At 50.7% G+C, this 14,659-nt stretch overlaps 1 protein-coding gene across 1 annotated transcript in view; it reads right to left on the reverse strand.

The window, feature by feature from the left end:
• Positions 1–11,265: 11,265 nt before the first annotated feature.
• LOC309866396 (protein farnesyltransferase subunit beta) overlaps positions 11,266–14,659 on the reverse strand; it is a 65,228-nt gene continuing 61,834 nt past the window's right edge. Inside the window, exon 12 of the mRNA XM_082734120.1 lies at positions 11,266–12,694. Within this exon, the coding sequence (XP_082590246.1) occupies positions 12,563–12,694 (132 nt within the window). The 3' untranslated portion in view covers positions 11,266–12,562. The remainder of the gene's footprint in view (positions 12,695–14,659) is intronic.

The following is a 14,659-nucleotide window of genomic DNA, read 5'->3' on the forward strand; positions in this document are numbered from 1 at the left end:
GAGGCAGCAGAGGAGCTGTCAAGAGCTGGAAGTAAAGGAGGCTCATTCAACAGCATCATGTTAGCTCTACTCAGCCTAGCGACCAACACTGGCCTGAATTTGTTTCACCTTGAAAGGAAGAGAATTTATGGCCAGAGCACAGCTCAGCTTTGGTTTTCCTGTCTGGCTGACAGGAAACTGCTATTCCTAGACCAAGGGAGGGAGTGAAGTTAAATCAGTTCTTTGATTTGTCCCTCTTTAGAATGGCAGTGCTCGGGCTCCTGTCAACCGGATGTCAAGTTCAGAGGATCTCTTTTTGGTTATGGGAGTCAATAGGTAGGCCATGTTTCTACAACAGGCAGTTTAGAGCATGATCAAAACGTGATTGCAATTAGGAAAACAAGGATGCTGGGAAAACAGCATCCTATTTACTAAACACACTCCTTCCCAAGATAGGAGAGATACTAAGAATAAGAAAATGGGAATGAAGTCAGGTGATTTAATAAGCCCTCAAAGGTCGCGTACTTTCTTCTTTTTTGTTGCCCTTTACTATATCTCTTTGTATGTCTGGCCTTAATTACAAATCTACATAGCTGGCTGGGAAGGGGTGGGCCTCGGGAACAAGCTGCAGGTGAAGCCGTGTTTTTGAGGTGGAAGGAGTGGTGCAGCTGGGCACGCGGGAGGCGGGCCACGGGGAGTAGGGCAGTGGAGCGGAGAGCCAGCCCTGGCTCCAGGATGTTGGCTGGACAACAGCTTGAGTTTTCAGCTCCTCAAAATTTCAATAAGCCAGTTGAAAGAAAAGGGCCCGGGTAGGAGGCTCCTAGTTCCTGAGAAGATCCGAACCACCTGACTGCGTGCTGTGATGGAAGAAAGCGGGTGGCACTGGCGGCAGCTGCCTGGCAAAGAAAGTAAGGTAGGAGACCCAGGATGGAGGTTGTGCTCACTGAAGAGGACAAATGAAAGTCACGGCCAAGTTCCTTCTCATCTGTCTAGGATGCCAAGGTATGCATCCCCCAGAACACCGAAGTCTTCACCCTGGGTCGCTTTCACATCGAGTTGCTGCGCTGTGGCAGGCGGCACAACGCCCGGGGAACCTGGTGACGTGCCTGGTCGCTGCAGCAGGCGGCCTCACCAAAAGCCACCGCTTTCTCTCTTGCGATGGTAAGGTTGGTATTTTCCTACCTTTACGATGGCCCCAAGTGCAAGGGTGTCTTAAACGGCCCGGTTTTTAAAATTCTTAGTATGTAGATCCCGTATGTCGAGTAGCTGTAAGTTCAGCAAAGAATTACCTCAGCTCAGAGCTATCATCTTAACTGGGAAAGTTTTGAAAAACAAGACTGAGTGGATGAGTGGAGATGGAGCCCCGACCTAGGACTGAGGAGAGCAGAACTCTGTTTCTAATAATAGAGTGATTTATGCTTGGGTTCTGAAGTCAGACTTCCTGAATTCAAAATCCTGGCTCTCACAGTGGTTGCTCATCTCAGGGGAGCCACTTGTCCCAGACTCAGTGTCCCCATCCATAAAACGAGGACAACAGTACTAGCCTCGTAAGGTGGCTATGAGGGTTAAATGAGATAATGCTTACAATGTGCTTGACCTCAGGCCCTCGTGAACAGCCAGGTGCCAGCTGTCATTATCTACCCAAGGCACGTGACCAGGGCTGACTCTAAGATGGAAAAATCCAGCTCCTGCAACCAGCCTTCCCTGGAGTATGTGAGAGCGGACATCGCGGTATCCCACAAATGCCTCCCACCCCTGAGATTTGCCCTGTCTTACAACACAACGTGAATTAAAAGACAACAAGGGGACCCCAGGACTGGACTGACATACTCTTTAAAACCAAAGAGGCACCTATGAATTCCTTAGATCTGCTGTCAGCCCAAGCGAGGCTCTGCCATTCCCTCCTCCTGCTATTCTTCGGCATCTCTGAACTCTGCCCACGGTGGTGTTGCTCAGAGCAGGGTCCTTGAGCCATGCCCAGGGTGCTTGTTGAAAGGGTTTCTGGGCGCCTGCCTCTCTGACCTAAAGCGTACCATGGCTCACCACCCAGAGTCCATCTACTTAACAGGCCCTCCCACGTGGTTCTCATGCACTCAGCTTTGGCCCCCAAAAGTAAAATAATCCAGAGAACAAAAAGCTATTGGAGGAAGTGTGAGACACAGCTGAACTGAATTAGCAAAGTGGGTGTGAGGTCAGGCCCTTTAAGGCTGCACTTGGGAGAAAGGTGGGGGAAAGGAGAGGGGCTTGGTAAGCCATGCGCTTGATAAGACTGCCCTGATGGCGTTTCCCTTTTCCCAGTGGGGCTCTCACCCTCTTGAGGGCTGCCTAGCCGCCCGCTTTCGAAGCCCCCAGCATGGGTGATGGTGTGGGGCCGCACCCATGGCTGTCCCCGTATCACACACTGGCTGTCCTCTGGTTGCTAGGCAGGTCTCTAGGCCAGCCGGAGCAAGGCTGTCTCAGACCTGTTAGCCAGGCTCTGCTATGGACAGCCTCCGGGAGCATGAAACTAGAGCCTTTCTTGGTTCCAAACAGTTTCGCTAGACTGAGGAGGAAACCCAGGTGGGGAGAAGGAGTTTGCCGGCCCTGGTAAGAACTGGGGCTCTTTGGAAGCCCTGCTAGGTCACGAATGAGCAAAGACAGAATGTCTTTCTGTGTGGGGGGTTATTAAGGCATGGACTAACTTAATTAATACAGCGCCAGGCTTTCCTGGGGAAGGGGATAAACAAAAAATATTTACTGAATTCCTGAGGTGGAAATCAAATTGGCCAAATAACCCATTCCTGGCCAAGTTTGCATAAGCAGGCTGACGTGTGCGCAGGGCTGGAATGACAGCATCGGGCAGGCCTCCTCTTGAGTTCTGGAGGCCTTCCCGGCAAAGGATCACCACCAGCTGGTGAGTGTCCTTATGGCTTCATCAGGGTCCTGGAGGGGCCGGGAGCCGGGCAGCTTCCGAGCTAGTGCCTGATGGGTTAGGCCCCCGGCTTTGAGTGTGCCTCCTGGATTGGCTCTGGGTGACACCGCACTGGACAGGAGAACAGGAGGACAGCGATAGCACAAAGTGCCATTATAAGGCGTCAGTGTGACAGTCCCTCAGCTGTGCCTGGCACTCGGTAAGTACTCACATGTTAGTAGTTCCTAGGTCCTGTCCTAGGCTGTGCAACCATTAGAGTTTCGTTGAAACATGGAACGAGTAAAACCCATCCTTCAGTGCATTTCATTTTCATCAGTAAAAGAAAGGAAGTAAATACAGGTTGAATACGAGAGGTTGGTAACAGGCTTTACTTGTTTTCTGATGGAACTCAAGCAAGACCACAAGTCTTACTACCTTTTGAAAAACTCTGGACTTGGGAAATGAAATACACCCTTGCTAGCTGGGTTGGAGCCATGAACCATTACCATATTAGTTCCTTCACCCTGTGTTCCATCCTGGCTTTACTTTGGATTTCTGCACCGCTGGTGGCCCGTGCTGGGCCCTGCACAGGAATCCTGCAAGCCCGTCACATGCCCGCTGGCTCTGTCCTGCTCAGGCCTGCTTCTCATAGTGCTTAAGCCCTTGTTCAGCCTTCCCTCCCCAGGGCCCCTTGAGCCGAGCTGCCTGGAGAGGTGAGGTGGGGACAGACTAGCCTGTTGTCTCCATGTGGTCTGATGACTAGACCCCAGGGCCCGCACGCGCTAGCTCATGCTGGCTGACGTGTGTGTACCTTGTGCATGCACACACACCCAGCGGGATGGGCGTGTCTAGAAGAGAGCCCAACAGGTGGCCCTGGACAGTTCACAACCAGCTGGGCAGGCTCCCTCCTGTGCCCTGCGCTGGGTGCCAGCTGCACCAGCAGGCCTGTTCTGTCTGCCAGGGCCCATTTAGGGTTGTTTTCCTCTGTGTCCATGGCAGAAGTGGGGCCCTTGTGTACCGATAGCCTTCTCCAAGCAAGACTGTCCAGCATAGTCTCTGTTAATTTTTCCCAGTAAATTAATGGCCAGAGGGGGTGGCAGGGAAGAAAAATTAAGGATCCAGTGTCAAGAAATCTGTGCCAGAACCTTCCACTCCAGTGCTGAACGTGATGAGGGTTTGAGCGTCCTGCCAAGGGAAACAGAAACTAACAGCTACCATAGCAGGCCAGCTGAGAAGGGTAAATACTCCATAAGCTGGCTCCTGCAAGGGCCCAGTGAGCCATGCAGAGTCTGGGTCAAGAAACAAGCCAATGGGTGTGCAGACGTGCCACCCACACCCTCAGTCACCCCCAGCTGGAGGAGGACAGCTGGCAGTGGGGCTCCCACGCACATGCCTGAGAGCCTCATTGTTTCCTATCTCCCAGTGCCATCAACAGCTCACAGGTGGCAGGGCAGGTCTGGGGCTAAAGGACAGTGGCTGCTGGCTTGGGGCCAAAGGCCACAGCAAGGCCAGCCAGCCAAGAGAAGGAATGTCACGTCCACAGCAAATACCTACCACAAAGCCAGTGGGAGACTTCAGGTAGAGGAACTCTGGTTCAAACAACTCGACTAGGTCTCCCACCCAGGAGAGGAGTCCAAGACTGGCCACTCGGCACAGGGCCGCTGGGAGCACTTCGGTGGGCATGTCTAGCTGGCAGCTCCTCCGAGGCCAGGGCCTGGTCTCACCCTTCCTACCTCCTCACCATCACAGTACCTGGCCTCGCACGGGTCACCCTCTGCACACAGAGGTGGCATGCCAAGGGACCCCAACGTCTGGCACACGTGCATTCCTGTGCACTTGTTGGCTGGTTCCTGGGTTGCCTCTGGAGGAGTTCAGCCCCGAGGCTGTGAGCAGCAGGTGTCTTGAGCCCAGCACTATGGCAGGCGCTGGGGATACTCAGGGCAGCTGAGGAAGTGCGAGCCCTCCCCTCAGGAAGCTCAGAGGAGGTAGAGACTGGACTCGAACACATGGCACAGGATACACGTCTACACTCCAGATGCTGAAGGAGTTTTGAAGCCAGGCCCTCCCCGAAAGAGACTTGGTGTGCAGAGGGGTGAGGGACAGGGACAGGGCCAGGCCCTCGCTTCCCAGGCTCTGGTGTGCCTTCCTCCCTCCCCACAAACGCCTCGTGGAGGCTTTGGGTGAAGGGAAGGTGGGCCAGAGCCTCCACTCTGCATGGACAGGATCCCTCTGCCCATTCCACCACAGTCACTAACTGCCTTGGTACCCAGGCTGTGGCAGCCACTGCTCCCAAGAGAGGGGACAGACATGATGGGGGAGCCCAGCAAAGCATCATCCTAGGTTCACTTCCCAGGTGAACCACATAGTTCTCCTGGGTACTCATTCCATCATCACCATTGTTGTCACGCTCCAGGGGTGCGCCTTGCACGACCCCCACACTATCCTGCCAGGTACTGGTCAGCCTGCCTGGGGGCAGAGCCCCCTGCAGTCCTAGGGTCCCCTGGCCCTGCCCTCGACAAGGCTGTGACATTTAGCCTACCCTGACTTGGGAGCCGACAGCCTCGGCTCCTGTCACCACCTTTGTCGCATCCGCCCAGGCCATCACAGGTATAGCAGATGACAACATGAAGTCTCACATCCAAGAGCACTGGCATGCGATATTTTTTATTCCAGAAAGAACCGAATGATATCAAAGATTGAGAGAGTGGTATACCAAACCCTAACATACCCATTCTCCAGTGTCGACGATTATCAACATGCCACACTTCTTGAAAGAAAAGGGATGGCAAAATACATGATTATGATTTTTTTTATTAGTATTTTCTAAGTAAGGAAGTGTGGAGACGTCACAAGGGACACAGGAACCAGCTGAGAGAGTTAATGGCCAAAGCCAGAACAACGTAAACAATAAAATGAACAACACAGTATGGAACATAACCCACAGTATAAAATCAATACTCCTGAGTCCATACTAATAGACACACATGATTGTATAAATAAATGGAGAAAAGACAAATGTCCCACAGAAAAATTCCAAATAATTTATGTAGATGCTCCACCTTCAAGGGTGTGGGGGAGAACTCCATTCCTGTGGCGTGGGCCAGGCACACGGACATCCTACTAAAGAGGACAGTCTGGAAAGGGGAAGACAGACTCTCACAGCAGGGTAACCGGACACACACTGTTCAGCCAGGTGCTCAAGGCTAAGAGTCGTGCGGACACAGCCCCTTGAGGGGATGTGAAGACAGGGCGCCTGCCTCTGGGGCCTTCCTTCCAAAACCCACAGCCCCAGTGTATTGGTTTTCACAGAAATCCCAACTGAGGGACACCACGAAATACCTAACCTCCTCAGAACTGTCAAGGTCATATAAAACAAGAGTCTGAGAAACTGTCGCAACCAAGAGCAGACTAAGGAGGGACTTGACAACTAAATGTAACGAAGTATCATGGATGGGATCCTGGGACAGAAAAGGGGGATCAGGTAAAAACTCCGTTATTGGGACGCCTGGGTGGCTCAGTTGGTTAAGCAGCTGCCTTCGGCTCAGGTCATGATCCCAGCGTCCTGGGATCGAGTCCCACATCGGGCTCCTTGCTCAGCAGGGAGCCTGCTTCTCCCTCTGCCTCTGCCTGCCATTCTGTCTGCCTGTGCTCGCTCTCTCCCCCTCTCTCTGATAAATAAAAAAAAACAAACAAAAAAAAAAAAAAACTCCGTTATTTAACTGAACTATGGCCTTTACTTAGTAGTAATGTATTGATACTGGTTCATTCGTGTGGAAATGTTCCATACTAAGACCGTAACCGTAGGGAAACCGGCTTAAGGGGTCTATGGGAACTCTGTCTACTATCCTTGCAATTTGTCCCTCAACCCAAAACTATCCTAAAATAAGGTTTTCTTTTAAAATGTGTTCTTCTTGTTATTTTGCAGGAGTCGTATTTATGCAGGAGGGGCAGAGGGCAGGGAAAGTTTTCCATGAAGCTGGGCTGGCGAGCAGCACTCTGTCCCCGCCTGCCTGGTTGTTCTTGGATGTACCCAAGAAGTGGGAGGGGAACGTCGGCCACCTGGCCTCGTTCTCGGAGCCTCCTGCACCAGCTGGTAGAAAGCAGAGGCGAGGTTATTGCTGGGAAGTGGAAGAGGATGTCCAGGAACCAGTTAGGCGGGCCGGGCCAGGCCAGGGAGGGCGGGCTGTCTTCAGGGCTGCGGTCTGCTCCCAGAAAGATTGACTCACCACGACCTTGCTTGGGAGTCACTCGGTGTCACACTGTGCACTTGGGGTGGCACCCCTGTGGTGCGGGGAGCATCGCTCTATACCAAGGACTTGGCAGAGTGGGAGGTGGCTTAGAAGGGTGAGGTGAGCCTGCTGCTGCTGTTGGCTGTCACTGTCCTCGTTCTGTTAAAAGATGGGGACAGGCATTTGTGGTCTCAGTCGTCCAGCCCTGGAGGTAACCCATGTGTGTTTAACTCTGGCCCCCGTTCCCGAGACCACCCATTTCTCCTTCCTTTAAACACTTAGGGGGACGGACACACATGGGCTAGGAGGCAGCGAATCTGGGGTCAAGTTCAGACTCCACTATTCATTGGTAACAAACACGGGTGATTCACTGAAGCTCTCTGCCCTGCTTCTATAGCTATAAAATGCAGATAATCCAGCTGCCTCACCCACCTCATGAGGCTGAGTCAAGGATCAAATGAGACAAGGCAGGAGATCAGGAGAAACTCTCGTAGGGGTTATTCTTTGGATGGATGTGGCACAGGTGGTCAGTACCCTGCAGCAGGTAAGGACTTTGATGCCCCGGGGGCTGATATGGGATAGAGTTTCATATATTTTAGGATGCTTTTGGTTGCAAGGAATAGTAAATCCAACTCAGGTTGGCTCACGTAGCTGAAAAAGCCAGAGACCAGGCAAGCTGCAGGAGCGATGTGCTCAGGGCTCTGGCCATGTTTCTCAGTAAGTCAGGGAGTCTGTGCGTACTGCTTCTAAGACTGGCTTCCTTCTAGGTAGGAAAATGGTTGTAGGAGTCCCAGACCACACATTCCCTCACAGGAGAAAGGTGCTTTTCCTCCATCATGTAATGTCCAGAGCTTTCTCCCTCTCTGGTCTGTTTCAGGCCATGTGCTTGGCCCCGCAGCCATCCGTGAGGCTGGGACAAACCATTTGACTGACTTCGGCTTGGGTTATTGCCAGATGTGAACAAATTACTGAAGCAAAGAGGGACAGATTAAACCAACTAGCTTAGGCCAGTCGGGGCCTGGACCTGGAGCTAGGAAGGGAATCAGGTCCACACAAGCCTACTGGCCGCACAGGTTGGGGGTGGAGGAATGGATGCCGACCATGTCCACCACAGGTTTCCATCCCAGTAATGATCCGCTGTTGTAGAGAGCAATGGTGATTTGTCTCCTTAGCATCCATGTCCCTCCATTTGGCTACAACCCTGATTTACATGTGGGGCTTCATTCCTCCCCCATGCTTAAACTGTGTGTTTCTGATGGAACCGCATTTCCCACTCATGCGGGGGAAGCATGTGATCAAGACTTAGGTCAGTTAGTGCCCTCTAATCTCCTGGCCACGAGACCGCTTCTCGGAAAGGTACTTGGCTTGATCAAAGCCCATGAAATGCAGTGACACTTGCCAGGAAGGAAGACTGGGCCGGTGCCAGCCTCTCGTCTGCAGAACTTCACCCTAAGAGGAGACAGGCCTGGAGCGATTGCTGCCGCCATTTTACACTCCTATGGAGAGAGCCTGAGAGTAGAGCGGTTACAGAAAGATGGAGAAAGGGGAGAAATCTACTAAAGCCATACAGCCAGGCTAATTTCTGGACGTCTCTGTGAATCAACACATTTCCTCTTCGCTTTAAGCCGCTTGTAAACATGTCTTAAATCATAAAATTCTCCTTCCTGTTCAAAGGCAGCTGAATCCCTGAACGGCACGTGTGGGTGTCTGGAATCTTTGGTACAAACTTTACCGAGCACGCTGTCATCTGAGTCTAGCATTACATGGAAAGATGTGGAAGAATGTCGAATGAACACGGATGGGATTTAGCCTAGGATCAGGGGGAGGCAAAGTACAGCCCACCTGGCCAAATCTCGCTCACCACCTGTTTTCATAAAGTTTGTGGCTGTTTTGTACTCCAAGGGCAGACTGAAGTTGAGTAGTTGTTTGCAAATCTTAAAATATTTCGTATTTGGGGGCGCCTGGGTGGCTCAGTGGATTAAAGCCTCTGCCTTTGGCTCAGGTCCTGATCCTGGGGTCCTGGGATTAAGCCCCGTATTGGGCTCTCTGCTCAGCAGGAAGCCTGCTTCCCTTTCTCTCTCTCTGCCTACCTGTGATCTCTGTCAAATAAATAAAATCTTTAAAAATAAATAAAAGAAATAAAAATATTTAGTATTTGACACTTTACAGAGAAAATTTGCTACCCCCTGGTGTAGATGGTAGACTAGTAAAATATTAGCAAATACTTCCGACCTCAGCTGAAGGCCAGCATTCCCAAATGGATGCTACAGTGAGTCGACCGCCATGACAGACCTCTGTATCATTAACCTCTGGTCTGATTACCAGCATTAGGAAAGCAAGTTTTCATTGAACTGAAGTTAGCCCAGACAGAGAATGAGAGCCATCCCACATCCTTGTTAATATTTGGTCTCTGCATCATTCTGACCACACAGGCCCTAAGAAAGCCTCCAGACATAAAGAACATTCATTTCCCTGTCCCAGACCATGACCCTTCCCTTGGAGTTGGGATGCTCAAGCTACTGGAGAATTCCTGCAGATAGCCCAGTGGCCTCCTTCCATAAGGAGGTAGGATCAGTGGCAAGCTGGTGGGAAGACCAGACAACCTCCTCGCTCTTCACAACAGAATGGCAGCACTGGGATCTGTGCATCTGACATCTGAAGCCAACAGATTCCACTTCTACCAACCATAGAGGGCACTGGGGGCTCTTCCTCCTAAGAAGCTCCTGTCACAAGTCTGGCATAGGAAGTTAACATTAATGAAATAGCCAAGGTCACAGAAGCAGCCACCTTGCCAGGGGTTCCTAGCCTCCATCTCTGCTAAGTTCAATCACCAGGAAGCCGCGTGCTGAGATTTAAGGCTGGTTCTCAAGGGAAGGCCATCGTGGAGCTGTTATTTATTATTATGGCATATGCTTTTGTGTGAAGTCTTCGTGAGAAGGAGCCTTCTTCAAGGAGGACTGCCCTGCCCCCAACACAGTGGCCAGAATCTGACGGGTGGTTTCTAACTCAGAAACGATGCCATGAAGAGAAGGCAGTGTAGAAATATGGTTGGCTTGTACTGTTTTTCCAGGGAAGTCTGCTTATCTAGGAGGCTCCCCTTCTGCTCACAGGAGAATCTAGCAGGCTGCCCGACTTCTATGGGGCTCAAGGTGGGTCTGAAATGCATCCAAGGAGAAAGCTGGAGCTCATCTGGATATAGACATCTGTGGTAGCTTTGTATTTCTTTACTGATGGCCCCCACATTGAATGCAACATCAGTGCCTTCTACTGAAGGAGCTGCATGATACATTTGAGAATTTCTGTCCAGCACTCACTTGAACGCTGTCAAAGTCAGGAAATCCTCCAGACCCAACTGGAAGCAGGGAGTCTCGTGATTATGCCAGTGTAAAGCCCAGAGATAAGAGTGCCAGCAAACGACCCTCTCTTCTCTGGGAGGCACACTTCACCTAACCCTGGGCCAGCACACACCCTCCTGCCTGGGTGTCATAAAGCCAGCTCACACCCGAGCAATCCCTTCCGTCTCTTAACCACACCCATTACTGCAACCCAACCCCTAATACCGTGTGAGGCTCCAGGCATGCGACGGTTTGACCTTTCCTTAAGGTGATGGCCAGCATGCCTCTCCCCACACTGCTTTGTAGCCCAAGCTGTTACCAGGGCAATGACAGCACAGGGACAGGGATTATATTCCGAGAGGAGGACACCCTCTCCTCACCCCTGGAGGAAAGCCAGGTGACCGCAGGACTCTGGCCTGTTCGTGTTCCTGTGGCAGCCCCCTGCCCCTGGTCAGGAACGACTACCCCCACCTGTGGCTGAGTGCTTGCCTTAGGACTCGGAGCACAGCAGCACAGCCCCTGCCCAGAGTCAGAGGGAGGAGACAGACACAGACCATGAGACGCGGTGTAGAGTGCTGGGGAGTAAACCAAATTGCTCTGGGGAGATTGGAAAAGACAAGAGATTCTCTCGCTGTGCGTTAGGTCCACTGTGGCCTCGGCTGGAGGACGTGTCTGAAGGTGCAGCCCCAGCCAGACGCCTGTCTTCGCTCACACGCAGGGTCTGGAACCCTGCATACAGGAGATGGGCGACCTGCGAACAGCCTTCAGTAACTCCCAACACTGGACATTCTGAGGGAATCTTCTTGGTACCAGTCACAAATGAGAGACATCATTGAAAAGGTCATTCTTTTATTATTTCAAGGAGGTAATACATATAGCCCAATCCGCCAAAGCAATAGGGAATTAGAGGCAGCAAAGGGCGGAGTTTTTGAGAGGGGCCTCATGCTGCATCTCTGAGCGCCTCCCGGCCCGCAGTCCGCGGCTGCTTGCGAAGGCCAGGTCAGCCACGCGGAGTTTGCTGGGACAGCAACAGTGGACAGATGGCCCAGCTCGACACCCCACTGACTGAAAGCCGCAGAGGCCCGGACAGGCTGAGCACATGGGGCGGCCCCCCGCCCCGCCTCAGCCAGGGTTCCTCGGCTCCGGCCTCGGTGGCAGCCAACCCACGGAGCGCTTCATTTTATGTCTGGGGGCCCAGAGTGGGCAGGACGTGAATATATCCTGAGTCAAATTAAGGTGAAAGACTTAGTAGCATTAATACTTGGGATGAGAGAAGACAACACCATCTCTGAGGAGGCCGGGCTGGGAGTCTGATGGGAGATGGAAACACGCAGAGGGGTTTTCACATGATGGGGCGGGGGAGGGGTGCGCACTAGGGCTGCTTCCTTGGGTGCAGAACCGAGCTAGAGGTTCATTTCCACTCATAATTGGCTTCCTGGGTCGAAGTCACTGCCCAGATGGCTGAAGCAAAGCGCCTGTGCACCCATCAGGGGCCCTGGGGAGAGTGGGGCTCGGTTCTCCAGGCAGAGGGGCAGGAAGTCACAACCCAAGGAGACCTTTCTCCCCCACCCCCCGGCTCCCTTTCCCTGCAGCCTTGGGCATCTCATAGTGAAGTCCCACCATGATTTTTTCTAGAGAATTCAGTCTGATGGGACCAAAGCTCCCCTTCCCCCTTGGCACAGAGCACTTATTTCCACCCTCAGGATGGCACCTTCCTGGTGACTTAAGGGTGGCGTACGGGGACGGTGGGGGGGGGGGCAGCAGTGACTCATAGATGCCGTTCGTTTCAGTACCACTGTCCAGGCTGGAGAGCTGGTGGCGAGGGCTGCTTCTGCCCAGGGCGCATCGCTCCCCAACAACCCAGGCCAGGCCAGAGCCAGGTTCAGGTGCCACGCAGGCTGACAGATTTTTGGTTTGACAGAGGTGGAAAGACTTTTTAAAAAACCACGCCACTATGTTCTCCAAACCCAGAGCCATCAGTTTTGTTTTGTTTGACAGGAAAAGACAAAGGACCACAGCCCCATAGTGGCCAAGGCTTATGCAGCACAGAATGTGGTACGTATCGAAATGTATACACCTTGGTCTGACCGGGGAGGTGGGTGAGCAGAGAGCCATGGGAGCCTTGTCTTCTAGGCGGTGGCAGGCTGTGCTGGTGCCTCATCCTCTCGCTCTTCAAAGCCGGGGACTGGCTTCTGCAGAAAGTGCATGGTGGCCTGGATCACCTTATCTGGTCCGATATTGTACACAGGGTGAGTGGGCTGCTGCAAAGAGAAGGACAGAGGCCAGTTAGCAGCCCCAGTGGTCCCTAGGAATGGGCACGGCCTTGAAGCCATTAAATTCAATGCACTTGTAAGCATTTATCAGAAGGAGGACTCATCAGAGACACCCAGGGAGATCCACCCACAAGACCCTGATGTCCAACGACAAGGTATTAGTATAAACATTGAACACTACGTGGGACACAAAGGACTACTATGTAGTCATTTAAAAACATGCTTTCAAAATAGGTAATGATGGGCAAAGGCTCATGGAGGAAAACGGTATGCACGTTATCCTAAACTTTTCGAAAATGTGCTCATAGATGTGATTTACAGGCAGAAGTCAGACACACATCCAAATAGGAATAGTGATGTGATTGTTTTAAGTTTTCTTAATTGTAATTTTATATATATTCCAATTATTAAAACAATATTCCAATTATTAAAACAATCACCATGTATTTACATTTGTAATACTGAAAAAAGGAACACGACCCTATGATGCAGTAAATGTATCAGGCCATATTTAAATTCTTTTATATTACTCCACTCCCTCACAGAAACCCAAAAGAAACTTTGGGTCTAAGTCAGAGTACAGCTGGGGGCCAGTATTCAGGACTCTTCCATTTGGGGAGAATGAAGAAAAGGAACAGAACTGCAGGAGAAGTTTAAAGGCTTTTGTTTTTTTTAATGTTTTATTTGTTTATTTTAGAGAGCGAGAGTGAGGCCAGAAGGAAGAAGGAAAGGGAAAGAATCCCAAACAGACTGCACCTTGAGTCCAGAGCCCTTCGCAGGGCTTGATCTCATCACCCGAGATCATGACCTGAGCCAAAATCAAAAAGTTCAATGCTCAATGACTGAGCACCCAGGTGCCTTGAGGTTTTAAAACTTCTAAGAGAGAAGACTATGAGCGATTTTATGCCAAAACATATAAAAGTACAGATAAACTCAATAACTCTATAGAGCAATATAATTTTCAAAATCTACTCAAGAAGCTCTTTAAAACATATGAATAAATTAAATCAATAAAACAACTGCTTATTCTGCTATCATCACTCTTGTCCCAGGATACCAGGCCTAGATGGCTCTTCAAGCAAGTGTTATCAACCTACAAGAAACAGATCATCTCTAACCTGTACAAGTGTTCTCAAAGACTTAAAAAAAAAAAAAAAGATGGGGGCGGTGACAGAGAGAGAAGATACCCATCTAATTTTATGAGGCTATGATAGTATCCTGAAATATAAACTGGAAAAAGCAATACAATAAAACAAAAATTTTAGATCAGTTTTTCTTTTGAGTATCATGTAAAAAATCCTAAATAAAAATACTGGCCAAAAAAATACTAGCAAACTGAATCTAGCAATGTATTAAACACACACACACACACATACACACACACACTCTCTCTCTTTCTCCTATGACCAAGAAGGGCTGATCCTGGGAATGTAAGGTTATCATCAGAACATTTATTAACAATAGCATATTGGATTAAAGGAGAAAATCAGGTGCAGAGAAAGCACTCAATAAAATTTAATATTAGATTATGATTGAAACAAAACAACAACCTAGCAAACCAGGAAGAGAAGGTAAGTAACATCCTTAACCAGATAGGAAGTATTTGTCAAAACCCTCAGGTGTGCCTGGGTGGCTCAGTCATTAAGGTCTGCCTTCGGCTCAGGTCACGATCCCAGGGTCCTGGGGTCCAACCCCACATCAGGCTGCCTGCTCAGCAGAGAGCCTCCCTTTCCCTCTGCCCATCCCTCCGCTTGTGTGCGTGCTCGCTCTCTCTCTCTCTCTCTCTCTCAAATAAATAAAATCTAAAAAAACACAAAAAACAAAAAACACAGTAAGGAGCCTACATAATGGTGAAATTATAAACGCCTTCCCATTACAACCGGAAGCAAGACAGGAGCACCCCCTATGACTGTCTCCAGTCAGCACTCTATGGGGACCTTAGACAGTATCTCA

The sequence above is a fragment of the Mustela nivalis genome (assembly GCF_964662115.1).
Source record: "Mustela nivalis genome assembly, chromosome: 6".
In the NCBI taxonomy this organism is placed as follows: Eukaryota; Metazoa; Chordata; class Mammalia; order Carnivora; family Mustelidae; genus Mustela; species Mustela nivalis.